General features: G+C 41.8%; 1 protein-coding gene across 2 annotated transcripts; it reads right to left on the reverse strand.

Moving 5' to 3' along the window:
* Positions 1–68: 68 nt before the first annotated feature.
* Positions 69–25,847, reverse strand: LOC149140488 (uncharacterized). Of its 2 annotated transcripts, XM_089446431.1 has the most exons (3): positions 23,509–25,847; positions 1,272–1,330; positions 69–1,073 (listed from the first exon to the last, which is right to left on the reverse strand). In XM_089446431.1, exons 1-3 carry the CDS (start codon positions 25,549–25,551, stop codon positions 1,016–1,018), a joined length of 2,160 nt encoding a protein of 719 aa, XP_089302557.1. In that variant the 5' UTR covers positions 25,552–25,847; the 3' UTR covers positions 69–1,015. The 2 variants fall into 2 exon arrangements, with proteins under 2 accessions (XP_089302557.1, XP_089302558.1); XM_089446432.1 differs by lacking the exon at positions 1,272–1,330.
* Between the last annotated feature and the right edge of the window lie 23 nt (positions 25,848–25,870).

A 25,870-nucleotide genomic window follows, 5' to 3' on the forward strand; every position in this document is an offset into this window, starting at 1 on the left:
AATACTATTCTGTTAAATCCTATGCATACACATATTTAATCTAAAACTAGGTTACTATAACATATAAATGAAATAAAATTGCAATGTATTATGTAACAAAATATATTTCAGACGTTATATTATAACATGGTTTCCAAGACACTGAACTCAAGACAGCCCTACTCTCAATGCATAAATGACCCTTTTGATAATTCAACTGGACTCTGATCTGAACTATAGTCTGACAGCCATGGCCATCTGTAAAGGCATTCTCTGCAGTCTCTGCAGTCTCTGCATACCAGCCTGATCCAAGATACGCTAGAATCCAAAGGAAGACCCTCCTCGATAGAGAGTCCACGAAAAATGATGAATCAAGGTCTTAATTTTTTTAACATCAGGGCAGCAGCAGCTAGGGAGATGAAATGCTACATAAAAATGGGTTTTGAGAGGCTGAGCACATCTGCCACATGTCTACCCTAATAAGCCTTTCAATCTTCTGTATTTTGTGGAGTTTTTCATCGTTACGATCTTTCGTTAACTCCTAAAAATAAGATAACAATAAGATTTCACGCCCATCATATAACACTTCTACGTCCAAAAGCAGCATGAGATAATACAGGAGGGGAAATGCCTGCAAAATTTGACTGCATACTCGAATCGTAACAAGAATGGACATTAAATTCACCCAGCCAAGTTAAAGAGAAATAGCTTTCGCACTATTCTGGATGAGTATGCAGATCCAAGCGTGACTCACAACGTTAGCAACGGAAGCATGCATCTGTATCCTTAAGATCCAGACAACTCGTTTCTCAGTTATGCCCGTTGAAAAAACTGCTATGAAAGAGTTCCACTAGAAACAATACCGAGATTGGCATTCCCAAAAAGTAGCAACCTGCTTTATCATTAGGTTACAAGACACAATAAATTACACTCACAATATACACTTTTTCCCTTCACCTTCCTTTGCTGTGAAAAATGATAACTAACGAATCGTAGAAAGTCGGAAGCTATAAAGCCATATGGCTACTCAACATGCCTAACTAGCTTTCAACATCGCATGACCAGTGCCACTTAAATGACGGAAGAGTTGATTCCTGCATGATCACAGAAACAAGAACCATACTCTAAGATACCTCAAACACAAATGTACAAAAAATATCAGTGTATTGCACCGAAATAACAGGACCGGTAATACTATATAGACCAAAATCCACTGTTCAAGTGATATCATTGTGCAAAAAGTACAGTGTATAATTTTCCAAAAGAGCATTGAATTATTGTAAGCAGTTTACCTTGTATCAAAATTTTCTCCACATGTTTCACAAAGATTTCCAGTAGACTTTGCTACACCCTGTGCCAACAATATAAATTAGAGGAAAGTTGAAACACTTTGTTCCAAGGACATAAGAAATTGATATAACAAAGAAAAAATCATGATCAGTTAGTGTACACTAAACAATCTTACCTACAAACACAATCTTACATACAAACAAAAATACAGTTGACTAAGTCATTTTTGTTCTGTGATCCATAATGAATTAAGAAAAGTCTTTTGGTAGAAACCATTTTTGTTCACATTTTAATCTACAAAAATTGTCTGATTAACATATATATAAATGTGAAGGTTCCAATATTCTTTACAGTTCCTTCATATACAAGAAGTGCTGTGAAAGTTCAAAAGATTCGTGTAGTATTAGAAAATATTGCACACAATGGAAAACACAAAGCAGTCTACACGATTTGATACAAGCACTGAGTTTCAAATGCATAGACAGGTGACGCTTCGTGCTCTATTGTGGAACTAGGCCATTGTTTATCAGCATGTATAATGCATACTAGCTCAAAATTTATAAGTCTAATAAACTATCATTTTATCATAACTCAAAGTTAGAAACTGTTATTCACTGTAGCATGTACTGGCAAAAAATATTATCTGAAAATATAAATACTCAATCCAATTCAAAATGGAATTTTTCCCTTAGGGGCAAGTATGGCAACCATGAATCGCCTTTTCCCAACCAAGACTTCTTCCCTTATGGTCAAGTATGGCAAAACAAATCTACTTTTCCCAAGCAATAGTTGTAACCAAACCAAATTGAGGAAAACTGAACCAGAGTCTTTAAAAAATAAGTTTCAAAAGTCTCTGACAGACAACTGAACAAGACGGCTGTAGCTATCAAACCAGCACCTCTGATTAATCATGCAATTTTTGAGCCAAAACAAGTGCAGCTTACACCATAACTGTAAATGAAATTGGCCACTACCAGTTTTTCATGTCCATTACGAGGGCTCGGGATAAATTTCAAAACAAATGCAACTAGTTACCATGTGTACAATGCCATCATAATAAAGTTATGGATGTTGATAGTTCAATGATTTTGTCTGACATATTTGTCTCTATCATAATTGATAATCACAACAAAAGGTAACAAAATGGAGAAAGTGAACTCCAGGGGGCAGCTCAATTGGTGATGGACGTGAAAATGAAGTGTTATGTAGCATGAGGTTCAAGGTTCAAATCCCCTATATTTACCCATGTATGCAAAAGAGGTATACATAGGCACTTAGAGGTATAGCGGTAGTGGTCAGAATCGACTCTGTGTCACGCAAGTACAAAACTGGCCCAGTTGCCAATGCTTCTTTGCAGACGTCTCTCCTGGAACCTTGCAAATCTGCTCATTAATATCTGCAACTTGAGAAACATTCCTTGTTCCAGATCTGGCTTGGGAGTTTGCCAAGATTCCTCAGAGAAGCAGTGAGAATCTGCTGACGAATGGTCTAAATGAGATGGTGGATTAATGTTAAAATTGGCAACTAGGGCCAAACTCCATGTGGGTCTTCTTATTTATGGCAGCTGCTATTTTTCTTGGATTCCTCTCATCGAGAGGTGTAGGATTGATCTAAAGATCATCCAATTCCGACATGTATTCATGGAGATATGAATTTATTTGTGTTAAGTGACAATTCGTCAAGGTCGGCCAGCAACCAAATTACCCCATCTCAACCTCAACATTGCACTATAAATAGAGGTGGCCTTCAAGTCATTTTCACACACACTTCTCCTAAGATCTCTCTCCACTCGTTTGGGTTTGGTGGCTAGAGAGATCAAAAGGGAGAAGCCCTAGATGCAGTTGATGGAGGAAGCATATACGTTGTCTTAGAGGAGGTCAAGCCATGCCCTAGCCGCAGAGAAAAGAAGGATCTGGCCGCAGTCCTAGAGGGGAGCTCTAGCCCTAGATGCAGTCAAAGGGAGCTTCTATACGCAGCCTAAAAGAGCCCTAATCTGCTGATCTAAGAGGCCCTAAATCTGCAGTCATAATTTGCCCTAACCGCAGTCAAAGAAGGAGGTTCCAGCCACAGTCAAGAGTGGCTCTTCTACGCAGCAAGGAGAGGTTTTCTATACGCTGTCTAAGGGAGCTTCAACGCTGTCAAAGGAAGCCCTAGCCACAGACACGAGGAAGGATTCTATGCACAGCTACTTCGCTGTATGAAGGAGGCCCAACCGAGATCTAAATGAAGGCCCTAATCCGCAGTTAGGAAAGGTCCTAATCTGCTGTTCTAAAGGCATTTATAGGCAGTCCAGCCTTTATATGCTGTAAATGAAGGTCCTTATGCGCTGCCTGAAGTAACCCTTAAGCAAGCAATTTGAGGAATGCTGCATCAGGATATGCTTCAGCATGATTGAATACTATCATAATGATGTACCTTCTACTGCTGCCATAAAATCTCAGATTTATGTATTTGTACTATCTCTCTCTCTGCTGAACTATTGAAGAATATAAGAATAATTGATCGAGGGTTTCCCACATTGGGGTTTGTCCCTAGCTGGTGCCACATCTTGTGTCCTCTTGTCTTGGCTTGTCTTCTGTTGTTTATGTTTATGTTCCATCTGTACTTTACTATCATGCTGATATGATTGCTAATCTGAATATTGTCCATCGTGAAAATTTGAAGTAAATTGCTCTAAGCATAGAACATACCTAAATTTAACAATTAACCACACAGTTTGGAATACCAGGGTGAGAGACAATACACCCCATGAGATGCTTTACGATGTCAATTTGAACAGAAACCTCCAAATCCTTGCTAAAATGGACTCCCATATATGCATACCTCCTGCCAATCTCTCAAATCCACATGTCTTGGTGCATCCATGATGCAATTATCACAAACCCCATTGCTGTCCTAGACTATCTGCTCAATCTCCGACTGCCATCTTTCCCACCTAATCCTAGTATTTGACAAACCTGCACTAAGCTTCTCCCACATCCTTCATACACCTCTTAAGTCCTTTGAATTCAACCAATTCACAAAGAACATAGCACCCTTTGCTGCAGGGGCAATTTGCCATTTTGACCAAGAGGAGAAGAAACCATGCTGCAACGAAGCCAAACGAAGAGGCAAGGATGCAGACTTAGAACTGAGGGACAGGGGCTCCCTCTACAGTTCAAAGCTATCAAACTCCAAATACCTGGAGAGAACAGAATTGCAACAATGGGACACCACAGACCCAATGTGAGCCAAAACTAATGCTTGTCCAAACAAAATAGCAACGTTCCATAGGGGCACAGAGCCTAGGGTCGGGGTGCACCCCACATGTTTCCCACGCTCTCGAGACAGGGGGACGTCTAGGGAAATGTTTCCCCACGGGGACACATCCCTCAAGGTTGGGTGCTCGCACCTCACGCTTCCCACACACCTGGGACGAGAGGACGCTTGGGGAGATGCAGGGGGGAACGTTTCCCCAATGTGGGGGACGTGTTTCCTCAAAAGGGGTACTTGTGGGCGTCCGCCTTCAAAAAGGGCCTTGCATCCCCCCTTAATTTTGCTTGAAAACAATGATTTATGAGTGGGGAAGCTTAATATTCTACACTAGGGTCCTACTAATGCTATGTAATTAATGATAATGTTAAATTCTTAAAGTAAAAGTGGCATTCTCCTTTATCTTTCATTTTCATCATTTTACTAAAAAATTTAACATTGATCAATTTTAGGCTTTTGTGATCCATATCTAGTTTCTAAGAAGAAAAAAAAACGATGATAATCACATCAAGATACATTTGCCGATTCATTTTGAACCAAGCAGTGTGGTTCATCGTCAGGACTTTGAGAGTGGTTTCGGCCTCACTAGATTTCATATTAGATCTCACTCAAAATCCAAAACACTTAAATAGTTTTTCAAGATTTCAGTATTGGGGCGATTGTAATGTTTCCATTGGATTTTGTCATGCACGAGGGTATGGAATTAGTATTTAACCAAGACCACCAGGGCCTCTATGTACCTTGATATTAGTGGTGTTGGTTGTCTAACTGCCCTCTCGTGACCCTACTTAAAATGTGTCCATCACTCAAACAAAACCTTGACTTGACATGCTATGATTTTTCTATCTTATTTTAATGCTTAAAGGGTGATATTGATGATGAAGATCCCAATATAGGCAATGATTTTGATGATAGCTAGGTATTTGTTGTAGCATCATTTTTTTTGGATGCTAGATGCCATCTAGAGCCTATTTGTTGATGTATTTTAGATTCAGAGATGGATTGCACTTGATGCTATTTTGGTTATGTGCACCCTTGCATGCCATCTAAATAAGAACTTTTACTTATTTGTGCATTAATGGTTTGGATTCATATGGAATCACATGAATATCTATGTTTCTTTTTAAAATTTGAATATTTTGTCGTTTTGGTCAACAAGCTTTTTTGTACAGTTTTCACTGGTTACAATCTGCATCCGCCCAATTCCCGGTTCAAAAGGTTTTTCCGATTCAATCACCAGTTTAGTTCCAATAACATTGTTTTCATCCTTTTCTTTAAATTTTTAACATTACCATTAATTGACTCGGGATGTTTGAGAGTGGTTTTGACCTCATTGAATTTTTTATGGAGAAAGTAGAATTTTAGATCCCACTCAAAATTTATCAGGCTAAACAGTTTTCAAGATTTCAAAATTGGGGGGATTGCAATGCTTCCATTGAATTCTATCATGTATGAAGGTATGGAACTAGCATTTAATCAAGAGCACCAAGCCCAGAAGCACCCCTATTGAGAGGAGACACGTCCCCCTCAATTTTGTCTAATAACCCTTGAAATTAGTTAAAAAATAAATAATAAATAAATAAATATATAAATTTGTTGGAATTTCCATACACCCTGGGTCTGGTCTATTTCCTAGCTAGGAACATAAACACACTAAAGATTCCCAACCAAAAACAACTTTGCACGGCGGAATATAACAACAATGAGATCAATATCAGTACACAATATTTATGGCCCAAAAGATGTTTCTTATCAGTCCTTCAATAAGAAAACCTTAGGGCTCCCCTACCAGGGATCATGGCCCTTTATAAACCCAAGTACAATGCTATAATACACAGTCAGACTTTTGACCAATACAACCACGGCTAAGGCCTAGCGTCCATCAATCTCTCATCTACCCATCAAAACAAATACTAAACAACTGAACTTACTAGTTGTTTCTGTCCTTGGAAATCAACCCTTTCAGTCCTCCTCAATCGACAAGATATGCTCCTTTAGACTTTGCCCACTTGTTGTAGCTCTCATCCTTCTTTTATTGCTACAGCATTGTAACAACTCAACCGGTCCTTTTACACTTTGATCAGCCCAGAAGCCAACCATTTGACTGCCCTTGGCCTCCCCTCCTTGATTTTTGTCCAGCCGATCTGGGCACTTTCTGAACTCAACTATCCTTTTGTAGGTCTCGACCTACTTTATTGTTGGACGAAATTGTCATTGATGTCAAAGGGTGAATGGACCAGCAATTGTTTGATGATATGCATGCACAAGGTAGTGCATGTTGATTCAAGAACACTCCAGATTGATAGCCCTTGTCATGTGTTAAATTGGCAACTAGGGCCAAACTCCATGTGGGTCAGCTTATTTATGGCAGCTGATATGAATTTATGAAGATATGAATTTATTTTGTTTATGTAATTATTATCAAGCCGACCAGCTCTTATGTAGGCTCTAGAAGCCCAAAGTTCAAACGTCATGTCTATTCAATCATCCGCTTTTAGTATAAATAGAAGAGGATTTAAAGTCATTTGGCAACTCACCTCAAGTGATCTCCTCTCCACGTCTTGGGTTTTTGGAGAAGGAGATACACTATGGATTACGCTGGCCTAGTATAACGATGCCCTAATGGAGAACACAGTTATAAATACTCAGGCATATAAGGATGATCTACGCTGTCCAAAAGTTTGATACGCTTGCCCTAAATCTAAACATGGCTATGGAGGAGAAGCCTATATGCAGCAAGAAAAGGCTCTTCATTCGGTCTACTGTGGATGAAATGATACACCTAAAACACAGTCAAAAGAAGACATCTAACACGCAGTCAAAGGAGACTTATTCTCAGAGTTATAGAAGAAACAAAGCTTTGCATTCCTCTCTGAGATTTCCACGTGAATCTTGTACAGGTATATAATGGAAGGACTGAGGAACAGAACTCAGGTTTTATTAAGGAGCAGGTATATGATTACGCAGGGATAGACCTAGCTGCAGTCATAATATATGAACCACGCTGTTTATGAATGAATATAATACGCTGTTCATGCAGGAATATAATACACTGCTCATCGAAGACCTAGCTGCAGTCATAATATGAACCACGATGTTTATGAATGAATATAATACGTTGTTCACACAGGAATATAATACACTGCTCATCGAAGACCTAGCTACAGTCGAAATATATGAACCACGTTGTTTATGAATGAATATAATACGTTGTTCATGCAGGAATATAATACACTGCTCATCGAAGACCTAGCCGCAGTTATAAACACAACCGCTGTTATCTAAGGACCTGTCTACGGTCTTTATAATACCCTTACACGTAGTTAAAAGGAACAGCCTTGAACGCAGTCAAGGGAGACCCTTATTACACTGTCCAGATGTATTAAACGGAAGCCCTAATACGCAGACCTGTAGCCTAATACACAGGTCATGAACATCATGAAAGTGAAGCCGCAGTAATACATAGCTGTAGGTGACAGCGTGGTAAATCCAAGGCTGTCTATGGAAAGAAACAGTTTTTCTAAGCATATTGGACAGTGTAATACAATAGTGATCTGAAGATGTGGACAAAGGGACCATGTTACACACAACAATCCTGAGATATAGAACTCAGTGTCTTATGACAAGGGCAGCATGATAATCATGCACATTAGCAGGGGCAGCATGATGATGATGCACATTAGCAAGGAGCTACATGATGAATGGGCAGCATGATAGATCAGATCATGGGCAGCATGATAGATCGGATGCATGGGCAGCATAGTGATCATGAGCTGCATGATGATGCATGATGCAGCATGATGGTGCTACATGGTAAGGTGCAGCAAATGGACGAAAGGCAACACTACGATAGGTGAAGCCATCACCTTGGAGAATCAGTTGAAGCAGAATGTCTTCAACTGATCTCATCGTTATACGAAATGATCTATGCTAGATCTAGATAAGTCAAAGTGTTGACTTCTGTTGTAAATGTACTCTCTCTCTCTCTTTCTCTGCTGAACTTTGAAGATAAAAGAAGATTTGATCAAAGGGTTTCCCCACACATTGTGGGGTTTGTCCCTGGCTAGCACCACATCTTGTGTCCTCTTGTCTTGGCTTGTCTTCTGCAATTTATATTTATGTTCTATCTGCAGTTTATCTTAACGCTGATGTGATTGCTAACTGTGAAAATTTAAATAAATTGCTTTAGCATAGAATGTACCTAAACTTAACATGGAATCGGAGCTGAGGTGAACACAATGCCCAAGCAAAAGTGAAAGAGCAATCACCGAAGACAGTTAGGACATGTAAAGTTTTGTAGATGTTCTATGCTAAGAGCAATTTCACTTTTCTCACAGCAATCATACAAGTAGATAAGCAAAATGCAGATAGAACATATAAGCAGATCTTACAGAAGACAAATCAGAAACAAGAAAAATGAATGTGTTCGTTTCGGCGGTCAACAAGATGCTTCAACCAGCAAAGTCTCCTTAGGTCAGCCAGCCCAGCATGTGTCACAACAACCCTCCTGGTAGCTCGTACTTTTAGGATGAGAGAGGAAGATGTGAGTTGAGTTGTGTTCAAATTCTCTCCAACTTTTCCTGTATATATATCCATCAATGAGGGTGTGTGACACATCTGTTGGGCATGTGAGCCTACATTACAAAACTGGCTGACCTTGCACTTATAATTTATTAAGAATAATAAATTCAAAATATAAGTTCTGCTCATCAGATTAAGACTATTTTTATATGGATTTTACACCTCTCAGAAAGAGGAATCCAACAAAAATATTAGCCTCTTAATCTGAGCATCAGAACATGGAGTTTGGACCTAGTTGTCCAATTTTAACACTCCCTCTCAACTAGGGAGAACTCCATCTATTAGTGCAATTAACATCGTGAGTCATCCCGCCGAAACTTGCTTTGCTGGCTTCTTTATTTCAGAACAGAAGTGGGTCAGTCACAAAGACATCATTCCCCGACTGACATAATCAGTCCAGAGGTCCCAGACCTCACAAATCTTGATCCCAGATCAAGTGGTTGGACCATGCCATCCTAGATAGAGAGTACGGCAATCTCTGATGCGTCCATCAGTCTTTGCTAATAGTCTCTAGCTTTTCCACACCTCATTGGCCAAATGAGAGGTACTTCCCATGAGCCCTGAACTCAATGGGTAGGATGCATACGGGGCACAGATTAAATGAGTGGCGAACCAGCTCAATAATCACAAGGGTGGGGCAGAAGCATTATGAGTGCTTATAGCTCCGAGAAGCTATCCCCAAAGCCCCCCAGAGCTTTCAGAGCTCATCGTCCAACAGGACCCATATCATAGGGTCTCTCCACGACACCAAGACTCTCACGGAAGGTTAGGAACTTGACCTTCCCCAGGGGCTTAGTGAGAATATCCGCGACCTGCTCATCAGTTCCTATATGATCGAGCCTTACGGCGCCTCGCTGTACCATATCCCGGATAAAGTGGTACCTGATATCAATATGCTTGGATCGGTCGTGGAACACAGGATTCTCAGTCATACGAATCCCACTCTGATTATCACAGAGTATTACAGTGGTATCTAGCACATGTTGGAACAGCTCACTAAAGAGCTTCCTCAACCAAACTGCTTCACAACAGGCCATATTAGCAGCAATGTATTCGGCCTCCGCGGTGCTCAAAGCCACCGACTTCTGCTTCCTGCTCATCCATGAGATCGAAGCAGAACCAAGATTGAAACAGCATCCAAATGTGCTCTTACGATCCACCACACTGCCAGCCCAATCGGCATCAGTATATCCCCGGAGTATCACACTCCCGGCAGTGTATCTCAGCCCATGGTTTATCGTGCCCCGAAGATATCTCAAAAGATTCTTGGCACCAACCCAGTGAAAATGATGAGGCTCAACCATCTGTTGACTCAAAGTATTCACTGCAAAACATATGTCCGGACGGGTGTTCACTAAGAACATCAAAGCTCCTATGAGTTGACGATACTCAGTAGGATTGGCCAAGATAGGCCCTGCAGCGCTGCCACTCAACTTCTTAAAGTTGAGTTCCATTGGTGTCAACACGGACTTACAGTCCACCATCCCAAATCTTTCCAGAAGCTTCACAATATACTTTCCTTGAGAAAGGAAAATCTCTCCAGGTCTCTGCCAGACCTCCAGGCCTAGGAAATAGTGCATCAGTCCTAGGTCTTTCATCTCGAACTCAGCAGCAAGCTCCCTCTTACATTGATGAATGAGAGGGTCATCACCTGTCAGGAAGAGGTTGTCCACATACAGCACTAGAATTTGAGGCTTTCCTTCCTCAACCTTAAAGTAAAGGTTTGGATCAGCATTGCTTCGAGTGAAGCCCAGCTTCATCAAGTAACTATCCATCCTCTCATACCAAGCTCTCGGTGCTTGCTTTAACCCATAGAGGGCTTTCTTCAACCTGCAGACATAAGTGTCTCGATCTTGAACTTCAAATCCCAGAGGTTGTTCTACATACACCTCTTCCTTTATTGCACCATGCAGAAAAGCGGTCTTGACATCCATCTGATGAAGACTCCATCCTTGCGTAGCAGCAAGGGCTATGATGGATCGGATGGTGGTATATCGAGCCACAGATGCAAATATATCGTCATAGTCAATTCCTTCCTTTTGAGAGAAGCCACGGGCAACAAATCTTGCCTTAAACTTTTCAGCACTCCCATCAGATCCATGTTTAATCTTGTAGAGCCATTTAGCGGTGACAACAGATTTGTCCTTCGGTCTCGGGACCACATCCTAGACATCATTCTTCATAATAGCCTCATATTCTTCATGCATAGCATCCTTCGAGACTTGATGCTTGGTGGCTTCCTCAAAAGATCCAGGTTCAGATTGTATAATAGTACTCATGGCAGCTAGATACCCTTGGTATCTACACGGCTTCTTGCTTTCTCGGAATGTTCCCCTTGGGGCAGCATGACCCTCAGCATCTTCGAGGGTGTCCCTGAGCCATGATGGCCTCTTTCCTAGAGAAGGGGAAGGATCAATAGGGTCCATTGGCCCTTCAACATCAGGCATAGTCTCATCCTGGGGTTCTTCCAGATTTCCAGGTCTTTCTTCATGGTTTTCTTCAGATCTAGGAAGATCTACTACTTTCTTCATGGAAGCATCTTCGTCAAAAGTGACATCATGGCTTATCTCTACTTCCCTTTGACCAGGTACATAGACTCTATATGCCTTAGAAGTCTCACTGTAGCCCACAAACATTCCTTTCTTCCCAGTAGCATCCAGCTTACTTCTCTTTTCTTTCGGCACATGAAAATAGACAAGACATCCAAAAATTCTAAAATGTGAGACATCAAGTTTCTTACCAGAGAAAACCTCTTCGGGAGTTTTGGAGTCCAAAGCGGAATGAGGGCATCGGTTTTGAATGTACACAGCAGTATTTGCAGCTTCTCCCCACAGAAACTTTGGAAGACCCTGGTCACATAGCATGGCACGGGCAGCTTCCACAATAGTCCTATTCTTGCGTTCAGCAACACCATTCTTCACTAACCACGTTGCTCATGTCCATGATCTTATCCATCATCATGCTGCCCTTCATTTCCATGATCTCATGCTGCCCATGTCCATCATCATGCTACCCTTCATTTGCATGATCTCATTCGCAACCGTCATCATCACCAAGCTGCCCATGCTCATGATTACATTCATCATGATGTTGTCCATGCTCCATGCATCATTGTGCTTCCCATGCACATCATGCTGCTTATATATCATGCTGCCCAGATGCTGCCCATATAACAATTTTATATGTTTTCACCTGTGTGTATATATGTCCATTTAGTCAGCCTCATACATTTGTTGCATATGACAATTTATATGCATTCTCGACCAGCGTATATATTATTGATCAGCATCCAGCGTTTATGTAAGATTGTCCAACGCTTATAAACACTTTTATAAAATTGTCCAGCATATATGCAAGACTGTCCAGCGTTTGCTCAGCGTACAACATTTTCCCAACGTCCAATGCTTATATTATTTCCCAGTGTTTTGATTATCCAGCGTTTCCAGCGTATACTTGTATGTAGATTCAAGAAACTTGAGTTTTGTTCCTCTAACCTACAGGCTTCATATATATTAGTGGCAGCTAACAGCGTTCCATTACAATGTCCTTCCATTATATCGTATAACTGTAAGTGGATTTCGGAGAGCGTATTACATGTCTGCGTGCTACAGCATGAACCACGTTACCGGATCTAGGGCTTGCGTGATGTGCCCACGCATCTTTGCCTACATCCTGACTGCGTTCTAATAAATATCTTCATTCCCTGTATTATATGACAGTGTGCTATATGACAACGATCAAAGTGTGTGGTCTCCACATGTTTCCTCAGAACGTATTTCTTTGCTGTGTTAATATGCCAACGTATCTGAATATATAGTTGTGACCGACATATTAGCTCCTGCGTGTAATCCTTTTCAGCTGTTCTATATACCAGATTGCGGCTTGGCTTCATATACCTTAAATCTCTTCGACCCACTGATCTATGACTCCTTAACTCCTATTGACTGTGGCTTACTGCGGCTATTCTTTGTTCCTTTGAGACTGCGGCTTACTTCGGCTATTCTTTGTTCGTTTGAGACTGCGGCTAGGGTTGAGTGTCACCATAGATTGCATATGACTGTCCCATGATTGAGTCTCCATGCCTGCGTATTAATCTCTATGCCCAGCGTATTCATTTGCCAGCGTATATAAGTCATGACTACGTTATATTAACAGTGAATATACAACGTATTACTGTTCAGCGTGCATCTCAATGTATGGTTGCGTGGATCACTAACCATTATGCCGAGACCGTGTCACTTCATTCCGGATACCTGAACAGCGTGTCAAGACATGACATGAACCTGGCTGTAGCTTTCAACTTGATCCAGCTGTGCGTGTATCATATATGACTGCGGTTACAACGTGTCAACATATCAATGCGGCTACCATGTGAACAGCGGCTGAGTGCTCCAGCTATGCGTGTATAGACTGCATTCCATATATGACTTTGGCTCTTGATAGCTGCGTAGGATCTTTTATGAACTGCGTGAAGTGTGGAGGGTTTCCAGTGTATCAACATATAGTCTTTTATGAACAGCGTCTAATGTATATGACCAGCGTATCATCGTTGAACTGCGTGTAGAGCATTTTTCCATGACTGCGTATTGTTGCAGCTTACTGTGGCTCATCTTCCACCGTTGACTGCAGCTGAGGTTAGGGCATATTACGATCATCTTTATTCAGCATATAAGGATCCTCTGTGACTGCATCTATAGGGCCTGCGTCTAGATGTCCAGCATTTCATCTTCATTAGAGCAGCGTAGATATTAGGGCACTCCTTTTAGATCTCTCTGATCTTCTAATTTGAGATCTAATAACATCTTCCAGGCATGGAAGTCATCACTTCCAGTCAGCTTGTCATTCTCCCTGAATTCAAGCTTAGAGGAATCCATTTTCTTCGATGATGATTGCTATAGATAGAGTTTGTCTTCACCTCAGCTCTGATACCATGTAAAGTTTTGTAGATGTTCTATGCTAAGAGCAATTTCACTTTTCTCACAGCAATCATACAAGTAGATAAGCAAAATGCAGATAGAACATATAAGCAGATCTTACAGAAGACAAATCAGAAACAAGAAAAATGAATGTGTTCGTTTCGGCGGTCAACAAGATGCTTCAACCAGCAAAGTCTCCTTAGGTCAGCCAGCCCAGCATGTGTCACAACAACCCTCCTGGTAGCTCGTACTTTTAGGATGAGAGAGGAAGATGTGAGTTGAGTTGTGTTCAAATTCTCTCCAACTTTTCCTGTATATATATCCATCAATGAGGGTGTGTGACACATCTGTTGGGCATGTGAGCCTACATTACAAAACTGGCTGACCTTGCACTTATAATTTATTAAGAATAATAAATTCAAAATATAAGTTCTGCTCATCGGATTAAGACTATTTTTATATGGATTTTACACCTCTCAGAAAGAGGAATCCAACAAAAATATTAGCCTCTTAATCTGAGCATCAGAACATGGAGTTTGTACCTAGTTGTCCAATTTTAACAGGACAAGGCAGAAGGATCAATGGGTTCCTCATAATTCACCTAGAGTGAAGTTGAAGCAGGTAATGTTATCAGAATGACGTAGCGGAAGTTTCTGATGGCATACCTAAAGATCACTTCATTGGGAAGTTCGGATCTAAGGGTGGATGGAAAGGTAGATGTCTTGGTTATGAGTTCGGCCTTATGCGAAGGAGTGTCCGAATGACAGAGATGCAGGTCATCAAAGACACAGTCGACTCTTCAAGGAAGCAAGGAACCCCAAGTAAGAAGAATCAAATATTGTTTCTAATAAAGAAGTGTTATCTTGTATCGGCCCTCTCCTTCAGATTCTTTGGGAATCTGGCATATTGATTGTAGTGCTTCAAGGCATAGTTTTAAAATTCGGTCGATTCGAAACGGAAATGACCGAGTTGATCCGTTTCATTACCCAGAAATGTGACTCGGTGGAGGAAACGGTTCAGTAGGCCTGACTCGGCCAACTCGACCGTTTCCATATTGACCCGGCCGGCCGAGTCATGGCTGACTCGGCCAACTCGACCGTTTCCATATTGACCCGGCCGAGTCATAACCAGTGGCTTGTAACCCCATCAAAACAGCGATTTGACATTTTTTGAATGAAATTTTGAAGTGTTTGTTGATTGGTTTGGACTCCAATGTGTTTTATGAATTAGTTAAATGTTATTTGGGGTCCATTCCCCTTCCCAAACCCTATTTAACACACTCAAATGCTCTCTACTATTGATATGCTATTCAAATTTCATGGTAATGTTAAATTCTTAAAGTACAAGTGACATTCTCCTTAATCTTCATTTTCATCCTTTTACTTAGATTTTTAACATTACCATGAAATGACTCAGGATGTTTGAGAGTGGTTTCGGCCTCATTGGATATCATATGGAGAAAGTAGAATTTTATATTTCATTCAAAATCCAACAGACTTATCAGTTTTTCAGGATTCCAGGATTGGAGGATTGCAATGTTTCTATTGAATTTTGTCATGTATTAGGGTATGGAACTCGTATTTAATCAAGAGCACCAATCCCTCTATGTACCTTGATGTTAGTGACATTGGTTGTCGAACTCCTCTGGGATTCGCTCCCAAACTAGGAGCTTCTGAAAATATCGCTCCCGCTCCCGTTTTCGCTCTCGCTCCCCACTTTTGCTCCTGCTCCCAACTTCCAAGTAACACTAAGCCAGATGATGTTGGAAACTCTAGCAGTAGCCAGTAGTACTGGTTACAAACTTTTGTTGTAGAGGCCATTTATAGCCTCCTTGGTTATGTGTTTTTGTTTTGATCTCTATATCATCATCGTGTATGTATTAGACAATGCATTGGGTGCCATTTTGATATAATGGATATATTCATGAGCCTACTTTGATCATATGTTGTCTTCTATCTATATTCTAATGGTGTGTGTTTGAAAACATGAATGAAAATCTTTAAAATTATGTGTTTTTATAAATAAAAAAAATATTTAATGTATTTTTTACAACGACCGAGTCATTGAAATCGAGCCGGCCGAGTCGATACCGAGTCGGAGTCAGAGTCGGAGTCGACCCTCGACCGAGTCGGAGTCGGAGTCGGAGTTTTAAAACATTGTTTCAAGGCACTTCATCGGATAGTAGGGTGCACTCTCTAATTTGGTAGAGATGGAAACAACAGTGGGATTATACTTGGAGCCGATGCCACCTATCCCGGAAAGGGTGTAGGGAATGTTATCCCTCAATTGAATGAGGGTAACTCAATTCATTTACAAAATCTCTTTTATGTACCTGATCGCAAGAAGAACCTGGTGTCCATTTCGGCAATGGAAGTCAAAGGTTACAGGGTGGCACTCATCGATGGAAAGGTACGTGTTTGAAAATTGAATTTTCGAAGATGTTTTTTGAGTTCAGGGTTGTATCAAGTTGCAGGAAGTCCACTGGGGACCATGTCCATTGACACAACACCGGAGGTCTGTGAGTCAAATGGTGACAGAGATGCCTGAATTCAAAAAGAGCATGAAGGTACATGTCTGAGATGTACCGAAGAAAAATCCTACAAGGGGACCATTCCCCCTCATGTAGCAAGTCCACAGGTTTGGAACAACCCGTGGAGTTTGAGATTCATGAACAGGAATCTCATGTATACAGGTGGAAGAAAGCCCTATAAAGCTTGAAGCAAAACACCCCAGGCATAGTATGAGAGGATTGATAGCTGTCTAATGAAGCTGAGATTCACTAGGAGTGAAATCGATCCAAACCATTACTCGAAGGTTGTGGATGATAAACCTCTCATACTGGGACCTATGTCTGACAGGCGCAGACCCTCTCATTTGTAGGATTCACTAGGAGTGAAATCGATCCAAACCATTACTCGAAGGTTGTGGATGATAAACCACTCATACCGGCACCTATGTCTGACAGGCGCAGACCCTCTCATTTGTAGGAAACAGACGGAGTTGGATTTTCGTATGTGGAATGATAAACTACAAGCCTGTGACTACCTCAAGGATATTAACTTTCAGAAGCTATATGGTAGTGATGTCGGACTAGATTTGGGAAATGCCTTTGAATTTCATAAACTCAATCACGTTGATGTTCTTGGTGAACTTCCGTCCGAACATATGTTTTGCAGTTAGCATAGTGAGCTCATATTTGGTTGAGCCTCACTGGATTGGTGCCAAGAATCCTCTGAGATATCTTCAGGGCTCAATCTCTCATGGATTGAGATACTCTGCCGGAAATATGAAAACTGCATGATTATTCGAATGCTGACTGGACAAGCATTGTGGAGGATCACTAGAGCATTTCTTAGTGTTGGTTCTCTTTGGATTTTGCTTCGATATCATGGATGTGAGCAGGAAGCAGAAATCGGTTGTTATAAGTACCGTCAAGACCGGATACATAACTACGAGTATGACCTCATATGAAGTTGCATGGTACGTGTTTGAAAATTGAATTTTCGAATATGTTTTTTGAGTTCAGGGTTGTATCAAGTTGCAGGAAGTCCACTGGGGACCATGTCCATTGACACAACACCGGAGGTCTGTGAGTCAAATGGTGACAAAGATGCCTGAATTCAAAAAGAGCATGAAGGTACATGTCTGAGATGTACCGAAGGAAAATCTTACAAGGGGACCATTCCCCCTCATGTAGCAAGTCCACAGGTTTGGAACAACCCGTGGAGTTTGAGATTCATGAACAGGAATCTCATGTATACAAGTGGAAGAAAGCCCTATATGGCTTGAAGCAAAACACCCCAGGCATAGTATGAGAGGATTGATAGCTGTCTGATGAAGCTGAGATTCACTAGGAGTGAAATCAATCCAAACCATTACTCGAAGGTTGTGGATGATAAACCTCTCATACTGGCACCTATGTCTGACAAGCGCAGACCCTCTCATTTGTAGGATTCACTAGGAGTGAAATCGATCCAAACCATTACTCGAAGGTTGTGGATGATAAACCTCTCATACCGGCACCTATGTCTGACAGGCGCAGACCCTCTCATTTGTATGAAACAGAGGGAGTTGGATTTCCGTATGTGGAATGATAAACTGCAAGCCCGTGACTACCTCAAGGATATTAACTTTCAGAAGCTATATGGTAGTGATGTCGGACTAGATTTGGGAAATGCCTTTGAATTTCATAAACTCAATCACGTTGATGTTCTTGGTGAACTTTCGTCCGAACATATGTTTTGCAGTTAGCATAGTGAGCTCATATTTGGTTGAGCCTCACTGGATTGGTGCCAAGAATCCTCTGAGATATCTTCAGGGCTCAATCTCTCATGGATTGAGATACTCTGCCGAAAATATGAAAACTACATGATTATTCGAATGCTAACTGGACAGGCATTGTGGAGGATCACTAGAGCATTTCTTAGTGTTGGTTCTCTTTGGATTCTGCTTCGATATCATGGATGTGAGCAGGAAGCAGAAATCGGTTGTTATAAGTACCGTCGAGACCGGATACATAACTACGAGTATGACCTCGTATGAAGTTGCCTGGTTGTTGAAACTCTTCAGTGAGTACACATGATGAATACCACTGTGATTCTCTGTGACAACCAGAGGTGGGATTCGATTATTAAGGAATCCCGTATTCGACGATTGCTCCAGCAGATAAACATTAGATACTGCCTTATCTGGATATGGTAAATCGATGAGCAAGGAGGCTCCATCGCATTGAGACTGATGTACAGGTCGCTAACATTTTGACAAAGCCCCGGGGAAGTTCAAATCTGTGATTTTCCCGTACGACTTGGAGTCGTCGAGTGACCCTTGTAAAAGTGTCCTGCATGTTGCATAGATTGAGCTCTGGGAGCTCTGGGGGCTTGCGATTCTTACTGGAGCAAACATACGACCACAGGGTGACTCACCTCTCGTGGTGGTGCGCACTGGAACAAGATGATTCGCTCTCTTGTGGGACAAGATGATTCACTCTCTTGTGGAACAGGATGATTCGCTCTCCTGTGTAGCAGGATGATTAGTTCTCCTGTGAGGCCTGGATTGATGTGTTCTCCATGGTGATTATAGTAGGATTGAAGTGTTCTCCTGTGAGGCCTGGATTGATGTGTTCTCCATGGCGGCCTGGATTGATGTGTTCTCCATGGCGATTGTAGCATGATTGATGTGTTCTCCTGTGAGGACAGGATTGATTAGTTCTCCTGTCGAGGCATCCTACCCATGCAGTCTGAGACTCATGGGAAGTACCTCTCATCTGATCAATGAGTAGGGAAATGAAGTTAGGGACCATAGTAGTACCGATGGACGCATCGTTGTATCTACCGTACTCCCTACGCTAGGATGACCTCCATTGATCTGGGATCAAAGATACTGGTCTGGGACCAGTGTTAGGAGTTGTACCTTACTATGACACAGACTTCGGGTCGGTTGAGACTGGTCTGGGACCAGTGGTACATACTCTGAGACTAACTTCGTGTCAGTGCAGGACTGGTCTGGGACCAGTGAGAGTGGTACATACTATGACGCTGACTTCGGGTCGGTTGAGACTGATCTGGGACCAATGGTACACTCTCTGAGCCTGCGATACTGGTCTGGGACCAATGGTAGGAGTTGTACCTTACTATGACACTGACTTCGGGTCGGTTGAGACTAGTCTGCGACCAGTGGTACATACTCCGAGACTGACTTCGTGTCAGTGCAGGACTGGTCTGGGACCAGTGAGAGTGGTACATATTATGACGCTGACTTCGGGTCGGTTGAGACTAGTTTGGGACCAATGGTACACTCTTTGAGCCTGCGATACTGGTCTGGGACCAGTGGTACACTCTCTGAGCCTGTGATACTGGTCTGGGACCAGTGGTAGGAGTGGTACCCACTATGACACTGACTTTGGGTCAGTTGAGGCTGGTCTAGGACCAGCGGTACGCACTCTGAGACTGACTTCGGGTCAATGGAGAATGGTATTAGACATTCTCGATCAATTCTTCTTCTTCATAGTTCAACAGAGCAAAGCCAGCAAAGCTGAGCAGAGAAAAGCAGAGCCAGCAGAGCTGAGCAGAGAAAAGCAAAGCCAGCAGAGCTGAGCTGAGCAAAGCAGAGCCAGCAGAGGTGAGCAGAGCAAAGCAGAGCCAGCAGAGCTGAGCGAAGCAGAGCTGAGCGAAGCAGAGCTGAGCCAGCAGAGCCAACAGAGATGAGCAGAGCAAAGCAGAGCCAGCAGAGCTGAGCAGAGCAGAGCAAAGCCAACAAAGCTGAGCAGAGCTGAGTAGAGCAAAGCAGAGCAAGCAGAGCTTAGAAGAGTTGAGCAAAGCAGTGCAGGGCACTGATGACAAAGATAGTACAGTCGGACTTATGGATCAACGGATGGAGTTCTCCCTAGCTGAGAGGGAGTGTTAAATTGGCAACTAGGGCCAAACTCCATGTGGGTCAGCTTATTTATGGCAGCTGATATTTTTATTGGATCCCTCTCATCAAGAGGTGTAGGATTGATCCAAAGATCATCAAATTCCGATAAGTATTTATGAAGATATGAATTTATTTTGTTTATGTAATTATTATCAAGCCGACCAGCTCTTATGTAGGCTCTAGAAGCCCAAAGTTCCAACGTCATGTCTATTCAATCATCCGCTTTTAATATAAATAGAAGAGGATTTAAAGTCATTTGGCAACTCACCTCAAGTGATCTCCTCTCCACGTCTTGGGTTTTTGGAGAAGGAGATACACTATGGATTACGCTGGCCTAGTATGATGATGCCCTAATGGAGAACACAGTCATAAATACTCAGGCATATAAGGATGATCTACGCTGTCCAAAAGTCTGATACGCTTGCCCTAAATCTAAACATGGCTGTGGAGGAGAAGCCTATATACAGCAAGAAAAGGCTCTTCATTCGGTCTACCGTGGATGAAATGATACACCTAAAACGCAGTCAAAAGAAGACATCTAACACGCAGTCGAAGGAGACTTATTCTCAGAGTTATAGAAGAAACAGAACTTCGCATTCCTCTCTGAGATATCCACGTGAATCTTGTACAGGTATATAATGGAAGGACTGAGGAACAGAACTCAGGTTTTATTAAGGAGCAGGTATATGATTACGCAGGGATAGACCTAGCTGTAGTCATAATATATGAACCACGTTGTTTATGAATGAATATAATACGTTGTTCATGCAGGAATATAATACACTGCTCATCGAAGACCTAGCTGCAGTCATAATATATGAACCACGTTGTTTATGAATGAATATAATACGCTTTTCATGCAGGAATATAATACACTGCTCATCGAAGACCTAGCCGCAGTTATAAACACAACCGTTGTTATCTAAGGACCTGTCTACAGTCTTTATAATACCCTTACACGCAGTTAAAAGGAACAGCCTTGAACGCAGTCAAGGGAGACCCTTATTACGTTGTCCAGATGTATTAAACGGAAGCCCTAATACGCAGACCTGTAGCCTAATACGCAGGTCATGAACAGCATGAAAGTGAAGCCGCAGTAATACATAGCTGTAGGTGACAGCGTGGTAAATCCAAGGCTGTCTATGGAAAGAAACAGTTTTTCTAAGCATATTGGACAGTGTAATACAATAGTGATCTGAAGATGTGGACAAAGGGACCATGTTACACACAACAATCCTGAGATATAGAACTCAGTGTCTTATGACAAGGGCAGCATGATAATCATGCACATTAGCAGGGGCAGCATAATGATGATGATGCACATTAGCAGGGAGCTACATGATGAATGGGCAGCATGATAGATCAGATCATGGGCAGCATAGTGATCATGAGCAGCATGATGATGCATGATGCAGCATGATGGTGCTACACGGTAAGGTGCAGCAAATGGACGAAAGGCAACACTACGATAGGTGAAGCTGTCACCTTGGAGAATTGGTTGAAGCAGAATGTCTTCAACTGATCTCATCGTTATACAAAATGATCTATGCTAGATCTAGATAAGTCAAAGTGTTGACTTCTGTTGTAAATGTACTCTCTCTCTCTTTCTCTGCTGAACTTTGAAGATAAAAGAAGATTTGATCAAAGGGTCTCCCCACACATTGTGGGGTTTGTCCCTGGCTAGCGCCACATCTTGTGTCCTCTTGTCTTGGCTTTTCTTCTGCGATTTATATTTATGTTCTATCTGCAGTTTATCTTAACGCTGATGTGATTGCTAGCTGTGAAAATTTAAATAAATTGCTTTAGCATAGAATGTACCTAAACTTAACATCATGCCATTTCATTTGATAGGTGGTATGCCTTGTGGGTCCTCTTGGTTGAAGAGATATTCAAGTTTAAAGCTTGATGCCCCAAATGGATTTTCCTTGGAACTATTTTTTCAGTGCTTTTAAAAAAATTGAAAAAAAATGAAATTTTTTGTATGGCCACTCTCTTTGTTTTATTGCCATGGACTGTCACGATTTTCCTTGAAACATTTTTTCAGTGCTTTTAAAAAATTGAGAAAAAATTAATATTTTTGTATTTGCCGATTTTAAAGTTTTTTTTCTGATTTCGGACCGAGTATATAATTAAGTGAAAGACTAAAGCGTTTCTTGAGTTGTAACAAATAAATGGATCTTATATTATATATTTGCAAATGTCAGGGAAAGTCCTTCAATAAAAAGGTGAAGGAAAAAGGTCTACACATACTATTGTAAGAAGTTGTGTTTCTTTGTACAAATATCTTTATGTTTAAATGGTAAAAATGTGATAAAATGGTAAAGTGTGACAGAAGTAAAATCATCGAAATCATCAAAGAAAAATAAAGACAAAGTGGAGAGTGCATAGGAGTTAAGTTAAAGCTCAAGTTACGAAGAAGTCATTGATATGTTGTATGAAGAAAGGTGCATGATTGCAATCGAATTTTTTTGGGCCTTTTTGACTTCACAAAAGATGATCTACTTAACGTTGTCCAAGAATCAATGTCCTCAAGGAAACTATTAGGAGCCCTCAATACTCAATATTATTTTGCAGACTAGTTGTGGCTTTACAAGAAGATTGAGTGCCTAAATTTCGATATGGGTAAATAGGTGTTTGTCTCCAAGTAGTTGTCTTGTGCTAATCAAAAAATTGCTTGGACATCCATCACCAAGGTCTCAATAGGCATCCTTACAAAAACTAGGAAGAAATGTTTGGCTTCTTACAATCAAGCAAAAAAGAAAGCAATGGTATTACAGTTGTAAAATGGTAAACCCTTGCTCTCCCTAAACTTGAGGAATATGACATCAAAAATATTTACAAATTTAGTAAATCCCTGGCAGCAAAAAATTCTTAGCCATCTTGTTTCTAATGATGCTCTTTGCAGGGAGTTAATGAAATCAAAATATTTTCAAGATCAGACCATGGAGAATTGGTTTGAAACTGAACAAGACAGCAGAGGAATATTTCAGCAGCAGAGGAACATTTCAGCAACAAGCATCCCATTTCCAGTTTTAATGATCGACTTCTAAAAAATAGCCGCCTACTTTGTAAGTCTTACCTTCCCTTTCTTTCCTTTCGCTTGCTTTTTGGCCTTAACGCTGATATCCTTTGCTGATGTGTTCGCAGTTGCGGATTTCTTTTCAACAGACTGCTTTGTAGGTTTTGGATGTCGTTCCTTTTCCTTGTCACCTTCAAGTTCATCTACCCGTTTATCTACATGAAAAGGAGACTCTGTCCCATGTTGTCGGTCACCTAAAATGTCCTCTGAACTCAGCTCCACCTCCTCTACAATGTCTGTTGCCAGATGCTTATCAGTACCTATAGCCAGCTTTTTTTTCTTTTTCGCTGTGTTCTTGGAACCTTGCCTTTGAGCAGGACTGGAAATTCCCATATCATTTTGAGTTCCATCTTCTGTAGCTGTCTGAGCCGAATCGATACCTGTTTCAACCTTATTAGAATGCCTGCTTCTTTGATTTGTGGAGCCGGATTCTTCATCATTTCCTCTGTAATTGTAATCAGTGCCATCTGCTTCAGTTTGAGCAGTGTCCCTGTACACATTATTAGCCCCTCGTTTGGCAGTAAGCGTCTTTAACATTGCTTCTAGAAGACTAGCTTCATCATCCTTATCACTGTCATCATTTTCCTGTTCCTCGTCACTGGAATTCGCCTGTGTGTTGTTTTCAATTTCTTCTTCTTCATTCTCCACAATATTTTTGTAGCTTTCTTTATCGCTCACATTATGCAGATCATCAAAATATTCTAGGCCAGTCCCGGATTCTTCAAATTCTTCTGTCTCGAGGACAGAAAAATCTCGGCCGACCCTGTTTTTGCTAGTCTTGTTGTCTTCTTCAAAATTTAGGTTGTCGTCCTCAGAGGTGTGAGGCTGTGCCCCTAGATTCGATCCCTCGCTGATTCCTAGGTCGTCTAGTTCTGTCACGATGCTGTCCAAATCTACTCTCGTATCCTGGCTGACTCCTTGAATTGGCGAATCGGAATCCAATCTCTCGTCAACCCCTTGCACAATTTCATTTGGGAAACAATCCTCCTCAAACATATCCCTCAACTCAATAATTCTCTCTCTGTGCTTCTTTGACTGCTCGTGATTCTTCCACTGCTTATCCGACTTAAATTTCTTACTGCAAACAATGCAATATAACTCCTGATTCTCACCCGGCTGCCGAGACTCCGATCCCTTCTTGCACTTAACATCATGATCATACCATCGATCATGGCTACCTCGAATCCCATCCTCTTCGACTTCCTCGACCTCATCAACTCTTGTCCATTCTTGCTCCTCATACCGCCTTGCCCTCGCAAGCTTCTCCTTCTCCAAATTCTCACGCCGAAGCTTCGCCTGGACAGCCTTCTCCTCCTCTTCCTTCTTCCTCTGCAGCTGCCTCTCCAAAACCCTCTTATCCCTCTTTTTAACGAACTCAGCGAGCTGGCGCACGGCCTCATTATACTCCCTCTTGGCCTTCTTCCTCAATTTCTTATTCTCCTCCTCCATCAATCTCCGTGTCTTGCGATTCGGCCCTGCGGAAACCCTATACTCATCAACCCAACTAAAGTCCTTGACGGTAGAAAACCCAAGCCAATAGTTATAGAAAGCAGAGACCTGGACATAAGGGCTCTTGAGGTTTCCAATCAGGGGAGCTTCAGGGACGGCGCCTACCCCCATGGAATGAGCGTATGCTATTTCCTGCTGGAACAACGTCTGAAATAAATCCCCATAAACCTTAAAGAAACCCTTGCCGCTATCCCCGTAGCCAGAATAAACAGAAGTGGAGAAAAATGGCCACAGATTGATATCAAAATCGCTGCTTTTCGAGGAGGAAGAGGAAGCGGAAGAGTAGAGGATTTGGGAGCGGTGAGAATCGTACCAGGAACGCTCGCGGGGATCGGAAAGGACTTCGTAGGCGCGAAGGATTTCCTGGAACCGCGCGGTTGCCTCGTCCTGCGAAACGCCGCTTTGGACGGCCTTGTCAGGGTGGAGTTTCAGGGCCAACTTTCTGTACGCTGAACGGATTTCATCCGCCGAGGCGGAGAGCTCGACGCCCAGGATTTCATACAGGCATCGCTGGGGCCCTTCCACTGCGGCCATTGCTGTGGAAATTCGGGCTCCAAAATTAAAAAATTACAGGAGGAGCACGATGAAATTGGCCTCTTTGATTTCTAATTGTCTTTGATTTTGGTTGGGTTCTGATGAGCAGCTCGACGCTGAGAGTTCAGAGCCACCACACTGTGGATCTGAATCCTGCAAATAAACACGGAAATAAGTTACAGAAAATGGTCACGGTTACCAGCTTCTAAAGATCCTGTGCACCTGAGGACAAAACTAGGGCTGTACGAAAAAGAGGAGGCCTTAATGTCCCCTGTAATTCGTTCCGCTCACCTTTGCTGTTTACACAAATAAATATGTA

Source organism: Pinus tabuliformis, chromosome X (assembly GCF_031772625.1).
Source record: "Pinus tabuliformis cultivar Carrire ecotype Pingquan chromosome X, CPIR1, whole genome shotgun sequence".
Classification (NCBI taxonomy): Eukaryota; Viridiplantae; Streptophyta; class Pinopsida; order Pinales; family Pinaceae; genus Pinus; species Pinus tabuliformis.

Bases quoted from the DNA above. Each gene is read 5' to 3' on its own strand.
- LOC149140488 (XM_089446431.1), bottom strand. From the start codon at position 25,551: ATGGCCGCAGTGGAAGGGCCCCAGCGATGCCTGTATGAAATCCTGGGC. The intron at 1,331-23,508 runs GTAAGACTTACA...TTGTTGGCACAG, and splicing joins CGAAAGGAAAGAAAGGGAAG to GGTGTAGCAAAGTCTACTGG. The intron at 1,074-1,271 runs GTAAACTGCTTA...GTGATCATGCAG, and splicing joins GGAGAAAATTTTGATACAAG to GAATCAACTCTTCCGTCATT.